The sequence below is a fragment of the Myodes glareolus genome, chromosome 24, assembly GCF_982192425.1.
Source record: "Myodes glareolus chromosome 24, mMyoGla1.1, whole genome shotgun sequence".
NCBI lineage: Eukaryota > Metazoa > Chordata > Mammalia > Rodentia > Cricetidae > Myodes > Myodes glareolus.
The window spans coordinates 16,207,167-16,221,070 of NC_142049.1; the positions used below are offsets into that span (position 1 = coordinate 16,207,167).

At 47.6% G+C, this 13,904-nt stretch overlaps 1 protein-coding gene across 2 annotated transcripts in view; it reads left to right on the forward strand.

Moving 5' to 3' along the window:
- The first annotated feature begins 8,708 nt into the window (after positions 1–8,708).
- The window catches only part of Crtc3 (CREB regulated transcription coactivator 3), a 100,319-nt gene continuing 95,123 nt past the window's right edge, over positions 8,709–13,904 (forward strand). Inside the window, exon 1 of one of the 2 annotated variants that reach the window (XM_087901486.1) lies at positions 8,709–8,982. In XM_087901486.1, coding sequence (XP_087757612.1) covers positions 8,851–8,982 — 132 coding nt within the window. In that variant the 5' untranslated portion in view covers positions 8,709–8,850. The remainder of the gene's footprint in view (positions 8,983–13,904) is intronic. The other variant, XM_087901485.1, reaches the window with a different exon arrangement.

A 13,904-nucleotide genomic window follows, 5' to 3' on the forward strand; every position in this document is an offset into this window, starting at 1 on the left:
AGTGCTTGCAACACAAGCAGGAGAACCCGAGCTCAATCCTCAGCACCACGTCAACAGCAGCACGGAGGTTGGGTGTACCGGTCTGTGCTTCTAATCTCAGTTCCGGACCTGGAAACCGACCCAGGCAGATCCCTGGGGCTGTCTAGCCAGCCAGTCTAGCCTAATCAGGAAGTTCCAGGTCCCAGTGAGAGATCCTGTCTAAGACAACAAGATCTTTAAAGTGAAATATACTCGTAAGTAAACAAGCTCTTTAGTTTTAAGTTTTCGAAATTCTAAGATCCCCATCTTGATACACAGTAATAAAATTGCAAAGTAACCAAATGAAGATAGGATTGTCTAAAGGGAAACAGTTATCAAGCGGAGGAGGGGCAGAAGGGTTGGGGATGAAGCTCATTTGGTAGAGCCAGTGTTAACCTGGTAAGAAAACACCTGGGTTGACCTCTGACCTTCACAGGCACACACACACAGTGCACCCACATATACAGGAACAAACATACATGTGTACACACACAAGAAAAAAAGGTGGGGCTAGAGCGATGGCTTGGGTAGTTAAGAGCACTGGCTGCTCTTGCAGAGAAGCCTGATTGGGTTCCCAGCACCCACACGATATCTAACCACCCTCTTGTAACTCCAGTCCCAGGAATTCTAACGCCCCCTTCTGGACTCTGTGAGTACTGCATGCAGATGGTGCACATACATAAAAGCAGGAAGCACATTTATACACATTACATAAATACATGAGTAAGTAAGTAAATAAGCAATGTTTTTAAGAGGTGGGGTAGGAGGAAAGTGGAAGGAGAGAGGAGGGTGGAGGAGGGAGAGGAGGCAGAGCATCATATTGGGGGTCAGGATAACAGACATGGCGAGATGAATGACTTATTCCAAAGACAACTTTGCTAGAGAGCAGGCATTTTAAGATAAAACAAAAACCAGCCAGGTGATGGTGGCGCATGCCTTTAATCCCAGCACTCAGGAGGCAGAGGCAGGCAGATCTCTGGGAGTTTGAGGTCAGCCTGGTCTATAAGAGCTAGTTCCAGGACAGGCTCCAAAGCTGTCTCAAAAACAAAAAACAAAAAAAAACCAAAAAACAAAAAAACCAAACCAAAACAAAATAAAAAAAATCAAAGAAACAATTTAGTTGAGCCACAGAGCCACATTTGCATTCCTGTCCCAAAGAGAAGATAAGGATTTTTTTTTTTTACAAAGTAACAACCATTAAACTAACGGGAAAAAACACCCAGAACACTGGGGCCCATCTAGTAGAGTGCTCCTAGCAGACAAAGGTTCTGCACCCCAGTACCACAAAAACTGGGTGTGTTTGTGCTCACCTTAATTCTAACAGTTGGAGGTGGAGGCAGGAAAGTCAGTTCAAGATCACCATTGGTGACATAGTGAGATGGAGGCCAGCCTGGGATTCTTGAGACCCTGTCACAAAAAGCCAATAACAGGGCAGTGAGATGACTCAGGGAGGAAAGGAGTTTGTTGCTAAGACTGATAACCGGAGCTCAATCCCCAGGCCTTACGTGGTGGAAGGAGAGAACTGACTTCCATGAGTTGTTCAGCGACCTTCATACCTGCCCATGGTATTCCCTACATCATACCTGCCCATGGTACTCCCTACATCATACCTGCCCATGGTACTCTCTACATCATACCTGCCCATGGTACTCCCTACATCATACCTGCCCATGGTACTCCCTACATCATACCTGCCCATGGTACTCTCTACATCATACCTGCCCATGGTACTCTCTACATCATACCTGCCCATGGTACTCCCTACATCATACCTGCCCATGGTACTCCCTACATCATACCTGCCCATGATACTCCCTATATCATACCTGCCCATGGTATTCCCTACATCTCCATCACCCCTGCGTGCGCACACACACACAGACAATAAATACGCAAATTGAATATTATAAGAAAAAAGCAATAAATAAGCAAATACATGAGTGAAAGGACAAGATGCAGGCTGAAGCGAGGCACATCTATAATCCCAGTAATTGGAGGGAGAGGCAAGAGGATCAGGAGGAAAGACGAAGATACAATTTCCCAGGACTCTCTCTGTTCCTGTACCTATGTATTGATATGTGTATGATAAAAATTCTTCTCTTTGACTGTTACAGGCCCAGGTTCAGTACCTGGGCTAGTTAACCAAGGCTAAAATAACAGGGCTTTAAATGACCATCTCTAGAATAGCAGTCCGGAAGCTGCGGAGGGTGCGCGTGCGGTTCCGCAGTGCCGGGAGCCAAGCCCCTGTGCTGCCCGTTCTCTGTCGTTCTCAAATCAACCCTTCCACCCAGTGGCCCAAGACAGCTGCTTCCATTCTAGTTGGTAAGTCCACATTCCAGACAGTAAGAGGAGAGGAAGGGAGAGGGGAGGAGAGATGACCGAAAGACCAGACGGGAGAAAAGACCATTCCTTCTGTTTACATAAGGGCACAATCCTGAAGCTGCTCGTGCTACCCCTGCTTAGTTCCTACTGGACAGAATGCAGTCTGGTGACCATGCCTGTTTGTAAGAGAGATTGCTGTGTGTGTATGCATGTGTGTGTGTGCACGTGTGTGCCTGTGTGTCTGTGTTTTGATTGGTTTGTTGTTGTTGTTGTTTTGAGATATCTCACTACAGTAGCCCTGCTTATCCTGGAATGCAAACATAGTTGAGGACGACCTTAAACTTTTGATCCTCTTACCTCCACCTCCTTGGTCCAGGGAAACAGGCCTGGCCACCACACTCGGTTTATGCAGTGCTGGGGATTGAACCCAGGACTTCGTGCATGCTAGGTAAGCACTTTATCTGTTAGGCCATATCCACCAGCCCAGGAGATATTTATTCCCTTGTGAGAGAAAAAAATAATTGATAATATATTAAACAAGATATTAGTTAATAAATTATATAAAATAAAAATGTGTATGGGTGTTTGACCTGGTAATATGCCTTTGCACCACTTGTTAGAAACATTCTTTATTTTTCTAACACTTGCTAGTGTTAGAAAAGTGTGTCAGAGCCCCTGGGACTGGAGTTACAGATGGTTGTGAGCTGGGAACTGAACCCAGGTTCTCTGAAAAAGCAGTCAGTGCTCTTAACCACTGAACCACCTCTCCAGTCTCCCTGCATATTTTTACTACACTTATTTATTCAGTGCGTGGGTGCATGTGTGCACGGCACACGCGCAGACCTGAGGACAACTTGCAGCTGCTGGATTTAGGTCGTAGGGCTTCTTGGCCAGTACTCTTCCCTCAAATGTATACTGAAGTATACTTTGTAAACACTTAAGGCTGACTTATCAGATATGATCATTTAATTGCATTGGAAATTTTATAAGCAGAGAAAATGATTTTTAAAAAGTTGGGCAAAAAGCATCTTTTTTAAAAAAACTTTATTTTATGTGCATTGGTGTGAAGGTGTCAGATTCCCCGGAACTTGAATTACAGACAGGTGTGAGCTGTCATGTGGGTGCTGGGAATTGAACCTAGGTCCTCCGGAAGAGCAGTCAGTGCTCTTAACCACTGAGCCATCTCTCCAGCCCCAAGCACCCTTTTTGAGACTAGAAAATGAACAATCTATAAGATCAAGCCCATCACAGACAGCAAGGTTATGCGGTCTTTTTCAGTGTAACTGTCTTTCTAAAATTAAAAAGTTCTATACTTACTCCAAGTAATTCCAAATGATGTATTTACTGGATTAAAAAAAATTTAAGATTTATTTATTTATTTTGTTTACAGTGTTCTGTTCTGTCTGCATGTGTGCCTGCAGGCCAGAAGAGGGCACCAGATTTCATTACAGATGGTTGTGAGCCACCATGTGGTTGCTGGAAATTGAACTCAGGACTTCTGGAAAAACAATCAGTGCTCTTAACCTCTGAGCCATCTCTCCAGCCCCTATTTATTATTTTTTACATTGTGTGTGTGTGTGCATGTTTGCGTGTGTGTGTGTGTGTGTGTGTGTGTGTGTGTGTGTGCGTGAGTGTATACGCACTCACAGACACACCTGTGGGAAGGTCGGAGGACAACTTGTAAGAGTTGATTCTCTTTCTACCATGTGGATCCTGGCGATCAAACTCAAGTTGTTAGGTCTGGTGACAAGTGCCTGCGTTAACTGAGCCACTTTACTGGCCCCTAGCTGGGACTTTAATCAGGTGAAATAAACATGACAAAGCATTTATGATGCAATCTGCTACCTGAGACCCTGTGACCAAACAGGCCGGTGGTCTGTTCAGCATGGACATGCTGCTTACGGGGATGCCTCCCATCCATTTGTGAGATGATACAAATTTTCTTCCTGCTACTCAGATTGGCAAGCAATGTAAAACTCATGAATTATTAATTTTTGGAATGTCCCACTTAATATTTTTAGACTATGGTTGATGGTGTGTAATTGAAACCTTGGAAAACGAAACCGTGGGTGGAGGAGTCTTCCTCCTCCTGTGTGTTTTCAGAGCTGTTAAGTGTTGCTAAGTGTAGTGACAGCTTTCCCATTCGGTTGGTGGCTTCCTGTTTCGGGAGAGGTAGTGGTTCCTCGGCTGGCTCATTTCTGCAGCCAGGCTTTCGACATCAGAGTCTGTTATCAGCCTTCCGAAAACATCTTTAAGCAATTTCTTTACTACTTGAACTAGCTAGAATAGATTCCTAGTTTATTTGGTTTTATTTGTTTGTTAAGATGGTGGGAAAGGGGGTATGACTATGTGGACCCGGCTAACCTCGAACTCACAGCTCTACCTGCCTGTGCCTCCTGAGTGCTGGGATTAAAGGTGTGTGCCACTTCACCTGTTTAGATGCTTGTTTTGGAGACAGGGTCTCAATATGCAGCCCTGGATGGCCTGAAATACAATACCTAGATCAGATCTAAATCATAGAAATCTTCCCGCTTGTGCCTCTCAAGTGCTTTGATTAAAGGTGTGTGCCACCATGATTAAAGGTGTGTGCCACCATGATTAAAGGTGTGTGCCACCATGCCTAGCTTTTTTTTTCTTTAAGAAAATAAAATTTAAGATTTTATTTTCTTTAAGATTTATGTTAAATTTCTTTTTTTTTTTAAAGGAAAGTTTTTTTAATATTTATTTATTTATTTATTTTGTATACAATATTCTGTCTGTGCGTATGTCTGTACCTCATTACAGTGGTTGTGAGCCACCATGTGGTTGCCGGGAATTGATCTCAGGACCTTTGGAAGAGCAGGCAGTGCTCTTAACCACTGAGCCATCTCTCCAGCCCCTAAATTTCTTAAATTTAAGAAAAATTTAAGAATTTTCTTTAAGATTTAAGATTTATTTCTTTAAGATTTTTTTTCTTTAAGATAAATGTATATTGGTTACATTTAATTTTGTGTCGATGTGTGTGAGCATGTATACATGAGTGTAGGTGCCTATGGAAGCCAAAGGTGTTAGATCCCCGGACGAGAGAGTTACATATAGTGATATTTTATATGTGTTTGAATAAATAAAACTTGCCTGAAGATCAGAGTGCAGAGCTAAGCTCCTGGAGGCCAGGGAGTGGTGGCACACACCTCTATTCCCAGGACTCAAGGCCACCCTGGGCTACACAAGACTGTCTAAAAGAGAAATAGCACATAAAGGTGCTCCCAGTACTCGGAGTCACACGCCTTTAATCCCAGCACTAGGGAGGCGGAGACAGGAGTGATGTGGCTGGGTGGAGAGAGAGGCATATAAGGCGGGAGGAGACAAGAGCTCACTGCAGTCTGAGGTTTTAGGGAGAGCATTGCAGTTTGCAGTCACACGGAGGATAGCTTCGCCCCTTTGTCTGAGCCTTGGTAGAGTCAGGGACCCTCTAGGGGCTTAATTGCTTTGCTTTTCTGGTCTTCAGCTTGAACCCCAGTATCTGTGTATGGGTTTTTATTATTCCTAGTCCAGTTACAGATGTCTGTGAACACCCAATTTGCTAGTAGGTACCAAACGGGTCCTCTGGAAGAGTAGCAAGTGCTCTTACCCACTGAACCAACACTCCAGCCTGTGTGCACTTGCTTTTTTCTTTTCTTTTTTTTCTTTCTTTCTTTTCTTTTTTTGAGACAGGGTTTTACTACGCAGCCAGAATCACCTCTAACCTGTAGTTTGCTGCTCTGCCTTCCTTGTGCTGGCATCTTGGGTCTATGACTCTATGCCCAGCCTGGCTTCTGTTGTTTGAAACTGGACTCAGTGTGACCCATAGGCAGAAAATAACACGTAAAGAAAAAACACGGGTGAAGCTGCAGAGAAGACACAGTGGTTAGGAGCACTTATGTTTTTGCAGATGGCCAGGGTTCAGTTCCCAGAACCCACCTGGCAGCTCATGACCAACCATCTATGATTCCAGTTCCAGGGGATTTGATGCCCTCTTCCAAGGAATCCTACACACACATCCTGCACATAAACTCATGCAAGTACACGCATTCACATGGAAATGAAGAAATATAAAACAAGAAAGCATGGTGGATTGAACAGACTCAACATATATATAAACCTAATTATAACGAAACAATCTAGGGGCGGGTAAGATGGCTCTGTGGGTAATGGTGTTGGCCACCAACTTGAGTTAGATGCATGGAACCCAAAAGTAGAAACAGAGAACTAACTGCCACAAAATCAACTTGACACATGTGAACACACAGGCACAATCAATCAATCAATCAATCAATCAATAAACATCTCAAAAACATCACAGGAAATAAAGTTTCATGTCATGTCTATAATTTTGTTTTGTGACAGTATCTTGCATAATACAGGCTAGCTTTAGTCTCATGATATAGCCAAGGATGACCGTGGACTCTTTGGTCTCCTGCCTCTGCCTCTCAAGTGCTGGGATTACAGACATGTGCCATGGTCTCATTTTTGTACCGATTTAAAACATAAAACTTCCTATTCCACATATAATTACTGGATTAATAAATCATACACAATAAAAACATAAACCATGAACAGTAGACCATTATATGTTCATTTTGAAAAATGAGCAGTCGTGATAGTTGTCAACATGAACTCAGTCATATTTTATGGACACAAAGAAGAATGAGGATAAGGCTTGTTTTATAAACTCCAAGCGTAGAAAGAAAAATGACTTTTTAAAAGTTAGGGTGTGTGTGTGTGCGCGCGCACACGTGCACACACACGCGTGGATTGTGTATGTGTGTGCATGTGCCCAGGTATGCGCTTGCCACAGCCTGAGTGAGTGTGGGGGTCAAAGAACAATTTTCAGGACTTGGTTCTCTCCTTCCATGTCGGTTTGAGGGATCAAACTCAGGTCATCAAACTCTCATCCACTGAGTCATTGAGCTGGTCCCAAAACACCTTTTAAGTTTTATTGGCAGTGCTGGATTCAAACCAAGGGCCTAGGGCTTGTCATACGAGTGCTCCACAGCTGAACACCATTCCTAGGCCCTGTGGAAATGTTTTGATCGTTTAATCATGAGATGCGTGGGCATTATTAATGTTATTTTCTGTACTTTTCTGCATGTCTCTAATACACCCTAATTTATAAAACACAGACACGCTCAGCACTCCCCAGGACATCTTGGTGTACAATTACGCTGGAAGCGGCTTCTGGGCTGAAAAGGGGGAAACCTGATTAGGAGACTGGCTGTCTAAAAAACGGCGAACTTGAAGGGGCTGGAGGGATGGCGCAGCAGTTAAGACAATGGTTCTCAACCTGTGATTCGAGATCCCTTTGGGGATGAAGGACCCTTTCACAGGGGTTACATATCTGATGTCCTGTACATCAGATATTTACATTATGATTCATAACACTGGCAAAGTTACAGCTATAAAGTAGCAATGAGAATAATTTTATAGTTGTGGATCACCACAACATGAAGAACTGTAGTAAAAGGTTGCAGCATTAGGAAGGCGTTGAGAACCTCTACATTGAGAGTATGCACCGAGTTTGGTTCTCAGTCCAGGGAGATTGGGCATTTCTGATCTCCGAGGATAACTGTATATACATGTACATGTCCACACACTTGCATATAGTTAAAAATAAACAAATATTAAAGAAAAAAAAAGAATGTAGAACTGGCGCCTTCTGAAGCTGGGGTTTTCAAGACACCACAGGGGCATTTACAAAGAATGGGGTCTGGGGTTCGGGCTGTGGCGTTAAGAGGCTGTTGCGGCCAACATAGTGTCTCTAGTGGAGTAAAACAGGAGTTAGGGTTAGAAGCTGAGATCCTGGCTTTGGCCGATTTGGTGGTGGTGGTGGTGGTGATGGTGACCTCAGAAGGCCACCAGGAAACTAAACCGGAATGGGTAGGAGGGGGCAGCTGTTAGGCTCTAGGCCGGTCCAATGAGGTCCCCCCCCAGGTACACTCTGTGGTAAACTCCAAGTGAGGTCGATAAGATTGCACCCGCAAACTCAACCACGCTCGCTTGAACTGGGTAGGTGTATTGGCACAACTCTGTTCTCAACGAGTCACTTAAATCCAAAGGCCATCCGAAGCTGGGGCGGTGAGGACAGTGGTACCCAGCGGCTCCCACACTCTGGGGCGGCTTAGTTTTGCTGACGGGATGTAGGTGTGATGTAGGTGTGAGGTCAGCGGACTGGGGACAGTGGGCTCAGTGCTCGATCTGCGCGCGGGAGGCGGGACGGAACCTCTGGGGGCCGGGCTCGGGGCCGGGAGGACGGACGGGACCGCGGGGGGCCGGGCTCCGGGGCGCCGAGGGCGGGGCCGGCGCGAGGGGGCGGACCTCGGCGCGCTCCCGGCCGCTCGCTGGGCTCTGGGGCCGCGGCGGCTCCTCTGCCGGGTCGCGCCGGAGGACAGGCTTCGGGCGGCGGCTTGGGCGGCCTGCGGAGCGAGCGGGTGGGCCGAGCCGCGGGACCCCGCGCCTGCCGTCTGCTGAGCCCGGTCGCGCGGGGCGCGCGCCATGGCCGCCTCGCCGGGCTCGGGCAGCGCCAACCCGCGGAAGTTCAGCGAGAAGATCGCGCTGCACACGCAGCGGCAGGCCGAGGAGACGCGGGCCTTCGAGCAGCTCATGACCGACCTCACCCTGTCGCGGGTGAGGGACGGGGCCGACGCGGGCGGTGCGGGAGGGAGGACGAGCGGGCGGACGGGCCCGCGAGGCGGGGGAGAGGTCGCCGGGCCGAGGGCGGCGGCGGGGCCGAGCGGGGGCCGCGGTGGGGAGCGGGGCCGGGACGGCTGCGGCCTCGGCTCCGGGCGGCCTGGCGACACCGAGGGCGGCTCGCGATCCCGGTGGAGGTGCGGTGAGCTGGGAACTGCTGAGCCGGGGGAGGCGGGCGGCGGGGCCCGGCGGCCTAAGCGGGAAGATGACCCCGAGAGGAAATCGCACGCAGCTCCTAGGCGCGCCGGGTTCTGGCGGTGCCGCTTCTCGGTGCTCTGCACACCCGCCGCCGGCGAGCCCTTGACTGTCCGCCTGGAAGGCCTCGGGGACCCGAGGGTCGCACATCCTCCCCGGGGGAAAGCTCGGTACACGCGCGAGTGAATGGACGGCTGGCCCCCGAGTGGCAGGGGGCCTTGGTACAACGGTGTGATTCCGTGACAAGTTTGTGACTTTCCCCCTTTCGCCTCTCGGAGGTGCTTTACGTGGTCCGGTGTGTTTTTGTTCAACATCAGATGTTTACGGGGTGCCTAGCGTAGACGGTGACTGAGGAGGGACCCAGAGGAAGGAGTAAGGAGCCATTCAGGACAAACGCCTGGGAGACTGGACAACTGGAGCGGAGCTGCAGAGGATGGAGAGCAGGGGTGTGTGCAGGACCGCAGAGGGTCATCGTGAGTGGGCAGGCAGCCTTGAGGATTCTGAGTGCTGGCCTTGAAGGCTTGTTGTCAGACGGCAGAGGCCGAGAAGATGCTGGGGGTGGGCAGCTGGAAGGAGATGTGAGAACAGATTGCAAACTGGCTGGTTCCCTGCTCCCTGATTTGCAGACATACTATTTTTTGTCCACTATAGTGTTGTGGAACTCAAAAAAAAAAAAATTGGTTACCGGGGTTTTAAAATTGAGAGTTTTTTCCTTAAATATAAATTTAACACCAACTGAACTAATATGAATTTGTAATGTAAACCAAGTTTACTTATTTTAAAAATCAAGAGACCTGGTAGCAATATTGCATTCTCGTGTTGCCACCCTCAAGCGGAGTACCAACTCTGTTTTTGTTTTGCTATAATGCGATCCGCACCACTCACTCACTGTCGCGCCCCCACACCGGGGCCATTTGTCATATTTATGCAACGTTTTCTTTTGGTGTAGTTAAGGGAAAAGCGAAATACTTTCTGAGCTTTCATTCCTACTACATCGAGGCAAAAAAAAAAAATAGATAAAAAAGGTTTTAATAAAAAATTTCTCTGCGCCCTGACCAGCTCCGCCCCTTACCAACCGGCATCCATAGGCCTTTACATTTCTTGACCTTGATTAGACTGAGTCTGACAAGCTAAGAACACATTGAAGAGAAAATGTGGGTAATAGCCGCGGAGTAACGTAAGGCCCATTTGGTGGTGTTTAGAGGAGGCAGACGTTATGCACAAACCCATGCTCTCTATGTGTCTGTGTACCTGGCATTGTTCCAGCCACTCATGTGAGTTCTGAGGCCCCTTTAAATCATCCTTCGAGGTGGGGTTGTGAGTAGTGCGCAGACTACTTCTATTTTTTGTGAGACAAGGTGGCACTCTGTAGCCCAGCTGGCTTCTAGCCTGCCATCCTTCCGTGGCCTCACAAATGCTGGGGTCGTGGGTGTATGCCATCCTGCCTGGTTCAGATTTTAAACATTAAAAGACCTCACAGATCCTTAGTGTTCACTCAATTATTTTTGAAAAGATTTACTTATTTATTTATTATGTATACAGTGTTCTGTCTGCACACTATGAGAGGGCACCAGATATCATTGTAGACGATTGTGAGCCACCATGTGGTTGCTGGGAATTGAACTCAGGACCTCTGGAAGAGCGGTCAGTGCTCTAGACCTCTGAGCCATCTCTCCAGCCCACACATAAACTTGTGTCTGAAGTTCTTTGGGTAGAGTTTTGATACACCTGTAAACCAACACATTTATGTGTACGACATACACTCAAGGTTACAAATGCAATAAATCCAAGTAAAATTTAATTTCATATCAGATGCTGGTCGGCTGAAGGGAGCTGAGGTTCTCTGTGGGAACGTGTTGACTTAGCAAGCCCGATCAACTGTGGCTTACAGGCTAATCCAATGGCTATTTTCTGCTAATTACTACAAAACGAAGCCACTTTACCTGGAACAGGGAATCATTTGCATGTTAATTCTGCGTGTGTTCTCTCCTGGCCCAGTTAGTTCTCTTGGTCCCATGCACAAGTGACAGCACTGATTTTGCCCTGGAGGTTTTGCTTGTGTTTCCTTTTAAAGGATTATTTTTCTCTAAGAAATCACGGAACGGAACACTTCTCATAAAGAACTCCTAGAGCCTCAACTGTGTGAATTATATTCTCATTTGGAAAACAATCCATTTGGTCCATAGGGGGTCCTTGGACGGCTGCTGTACTGACTTTCCTTGCTGCTTAGAGCAGGCATGTGATTGATGGGCAGGCGTTGAAACTGAGCTAGGTATCTCCTTTCTTCTCAAGACAGTGTCAGACTTCAGATTCTCAGTCTTTCAGGGTTGAACTTGAACCAGGTAGGTAGGATGTTCCTCCTGTGGGTCGCAGCCCCACGGGGGTCTCATCTCTGATATTTATGTTACAGTTCATAGCAGTAGAAACATTGCAGGTGTGAAGTAACAAGGACATGATGTTCTGGCTGGGGTCAGCACAGCATGAACAGCTGGGAAGGGTGAGAGCCACTGCTCGAGATTTTGGAGAATTTTTTTCTTCCCAGCTTTAGTTGTTCAGCTTCAACAGGAAGCAATGTGAAAAATTTTGTTTGGTTGGTTTTGGTTTTTCAAGACTGGACTTCTCTGTGTAACCCTGGCTGTCCTGCAACTTGCTCTGTAGACCAGGCTGGCCTCGGACTTAGAGCTTCTCTGGCCTCTGCCTCCGGAGTCCTGGGATCAAAGGCGTGTGCCACCGTGACATCTGGCTAGTAGTGTGAGTTTTGAGAAGGGAGGACTTGGAGGATTTGTCCGTGGTGGTCCTGGGATTGTCTGGTGAGGAGGAGGAAAGTGGAGGAAGGTTTGCCTGGGAAGAGCGCCGTGTTGTTCATTCATTCGTGTGATGTTTGTGAGTTGCGTGCTACCGGTGTGGTTAACGGACCGTTTGTGATGTGTGTGCATCATGTGGGTAGACAGTCTCCTCGGTGTGCTCACAAATGCTGTGACTGCAGTGTGTGCCTGGGTTTTTATGGTTATTTGGGATGCGATGCTGTAGTGGACAAGCAACAGGGCCTTCTGATGGACGTTAGGCTCTAGAGAGGAAGCCTTCTCAGAAGTAAAGATCCATTTGGGCGAATGTTATAAAAAGGAAGCAGCTGAAGCTCTGGGCATGTATTAGTAGAAAGTCCGTGCTGCTTCTGACGGCCTGAAGGATCGGTGGGTATGGGGAAGGAAGGTGGGATATGTGTGTGGGAGGGGAGTGTGCTTCAGGCAGAGTCCTAAAGTCCAGCAGGAGGATTAGAAGAGAGCGGGAGTTGCTGGAGACTTCACAGGGGTCGGGTTGTAGAGATGGAATTTGGGAGTTGATCCCAAGAACAATAGTAGGCCAATGGTAGAGGCTGAACCTGGATTGATTTGCATCTTCAAAGGATTCCTCCAGCTCCAGAGCAGCAGCTAGACTCTAGGAGACCACAGTGGAGAAGCTGGTTCAAGGCTGCTACAGTAAACTCAAGCAGCAGGGGGTCAGTGGCGTTGACTAGGGTGGGCAGGGTGGTGGTGGTGGTGGTGGTGGTGAACAGACCAATACTTAAAAAGTGTGAGGAGCTTTGGAGAAGTGAGGGCGGTGAGACGGTGAGCCGGAGAACCCAGATGATCTCCAGGCTTCAAGCTCCAGGCACCTCAGGTCCTTCGTGGAGAAAACTCTGGCCGGAGCAGGGCGTGGCTGGGGAAGAGATGCTGAGTTTGAGGGGCTTGCGAGTGAGGCGCTGAGAGCATGTTCCAGCCGGCGTTGGTTTGTGCGGACCTGGGGCTCAGGAAGGAAGGCTGGCTGCTGCTGTTGGTACAAATTTGGGGCTCTTTGGAGTTTAGCCACAGGAAATTCGACTGCTTGGGAAGAGTTTAGAGGCCATGTCCTGCAGGGAGGGCGTTGTAGTTCAGGTGGTAGAGTGCCTGTGTTGAGTCCAGAGTTTGGTCCCTGGCATAAACCAGTTGAGGTGTCTCAACCTTGACTCTCAGCACTTGGGAAGTTGAGGCAGGAGGATGAGAAATGTAGTTATCCTTAGTTAGCTACATAGGAAGTTTGAGGTCAGCCTACCCTATCCCAAAGAAAAGACCCCCTCCACACACACAAACTACAGACTGTCGGCCTACACCCTGTTTTTGGCTCTCTGACATATTTTTATTTTGTTTTCTTGATCCAAAATATGTGTGTGTGTGTGTGTGTGTGTGTGTGTGTGTGTGTTTATAAAACTGTCTGTGCTTGTGTGCTTGTGTCTGTTTAATGAGGGTCAGCAGTAAGCACTGGGATTGTACATTAAAGTCTAGCCTCTGAATTTTGGAAAATAAGATCACTTAGCAACACCCTCCTCTCATTTCTTTCTTTTTCTATTAAAAATACTTATTTACATGTTATTTTATGTATATGAGTGTTTTTCCTGCATGTATGAAAGTGAACCACATGGGTGTCTGGTGCTCACAAGGCCAGAAGAGGGTGTTGGATCCCCTGGAACTGTAGTTAGGGATGGTTGTGAGGTGCCCTATGGGTGCTGGGAGCTCAGCCTGGGTCCTCTGCAAGAGCAGGAAGTGCTCTTCTGAGCAATCCCTTTAGCTCCTCTCTTTACAGTTATTCACTTTGCACAGGGGTGGGGTGGTGGTGGTGGTGGTGGTGGGGTGATGTATGTACACCCATGC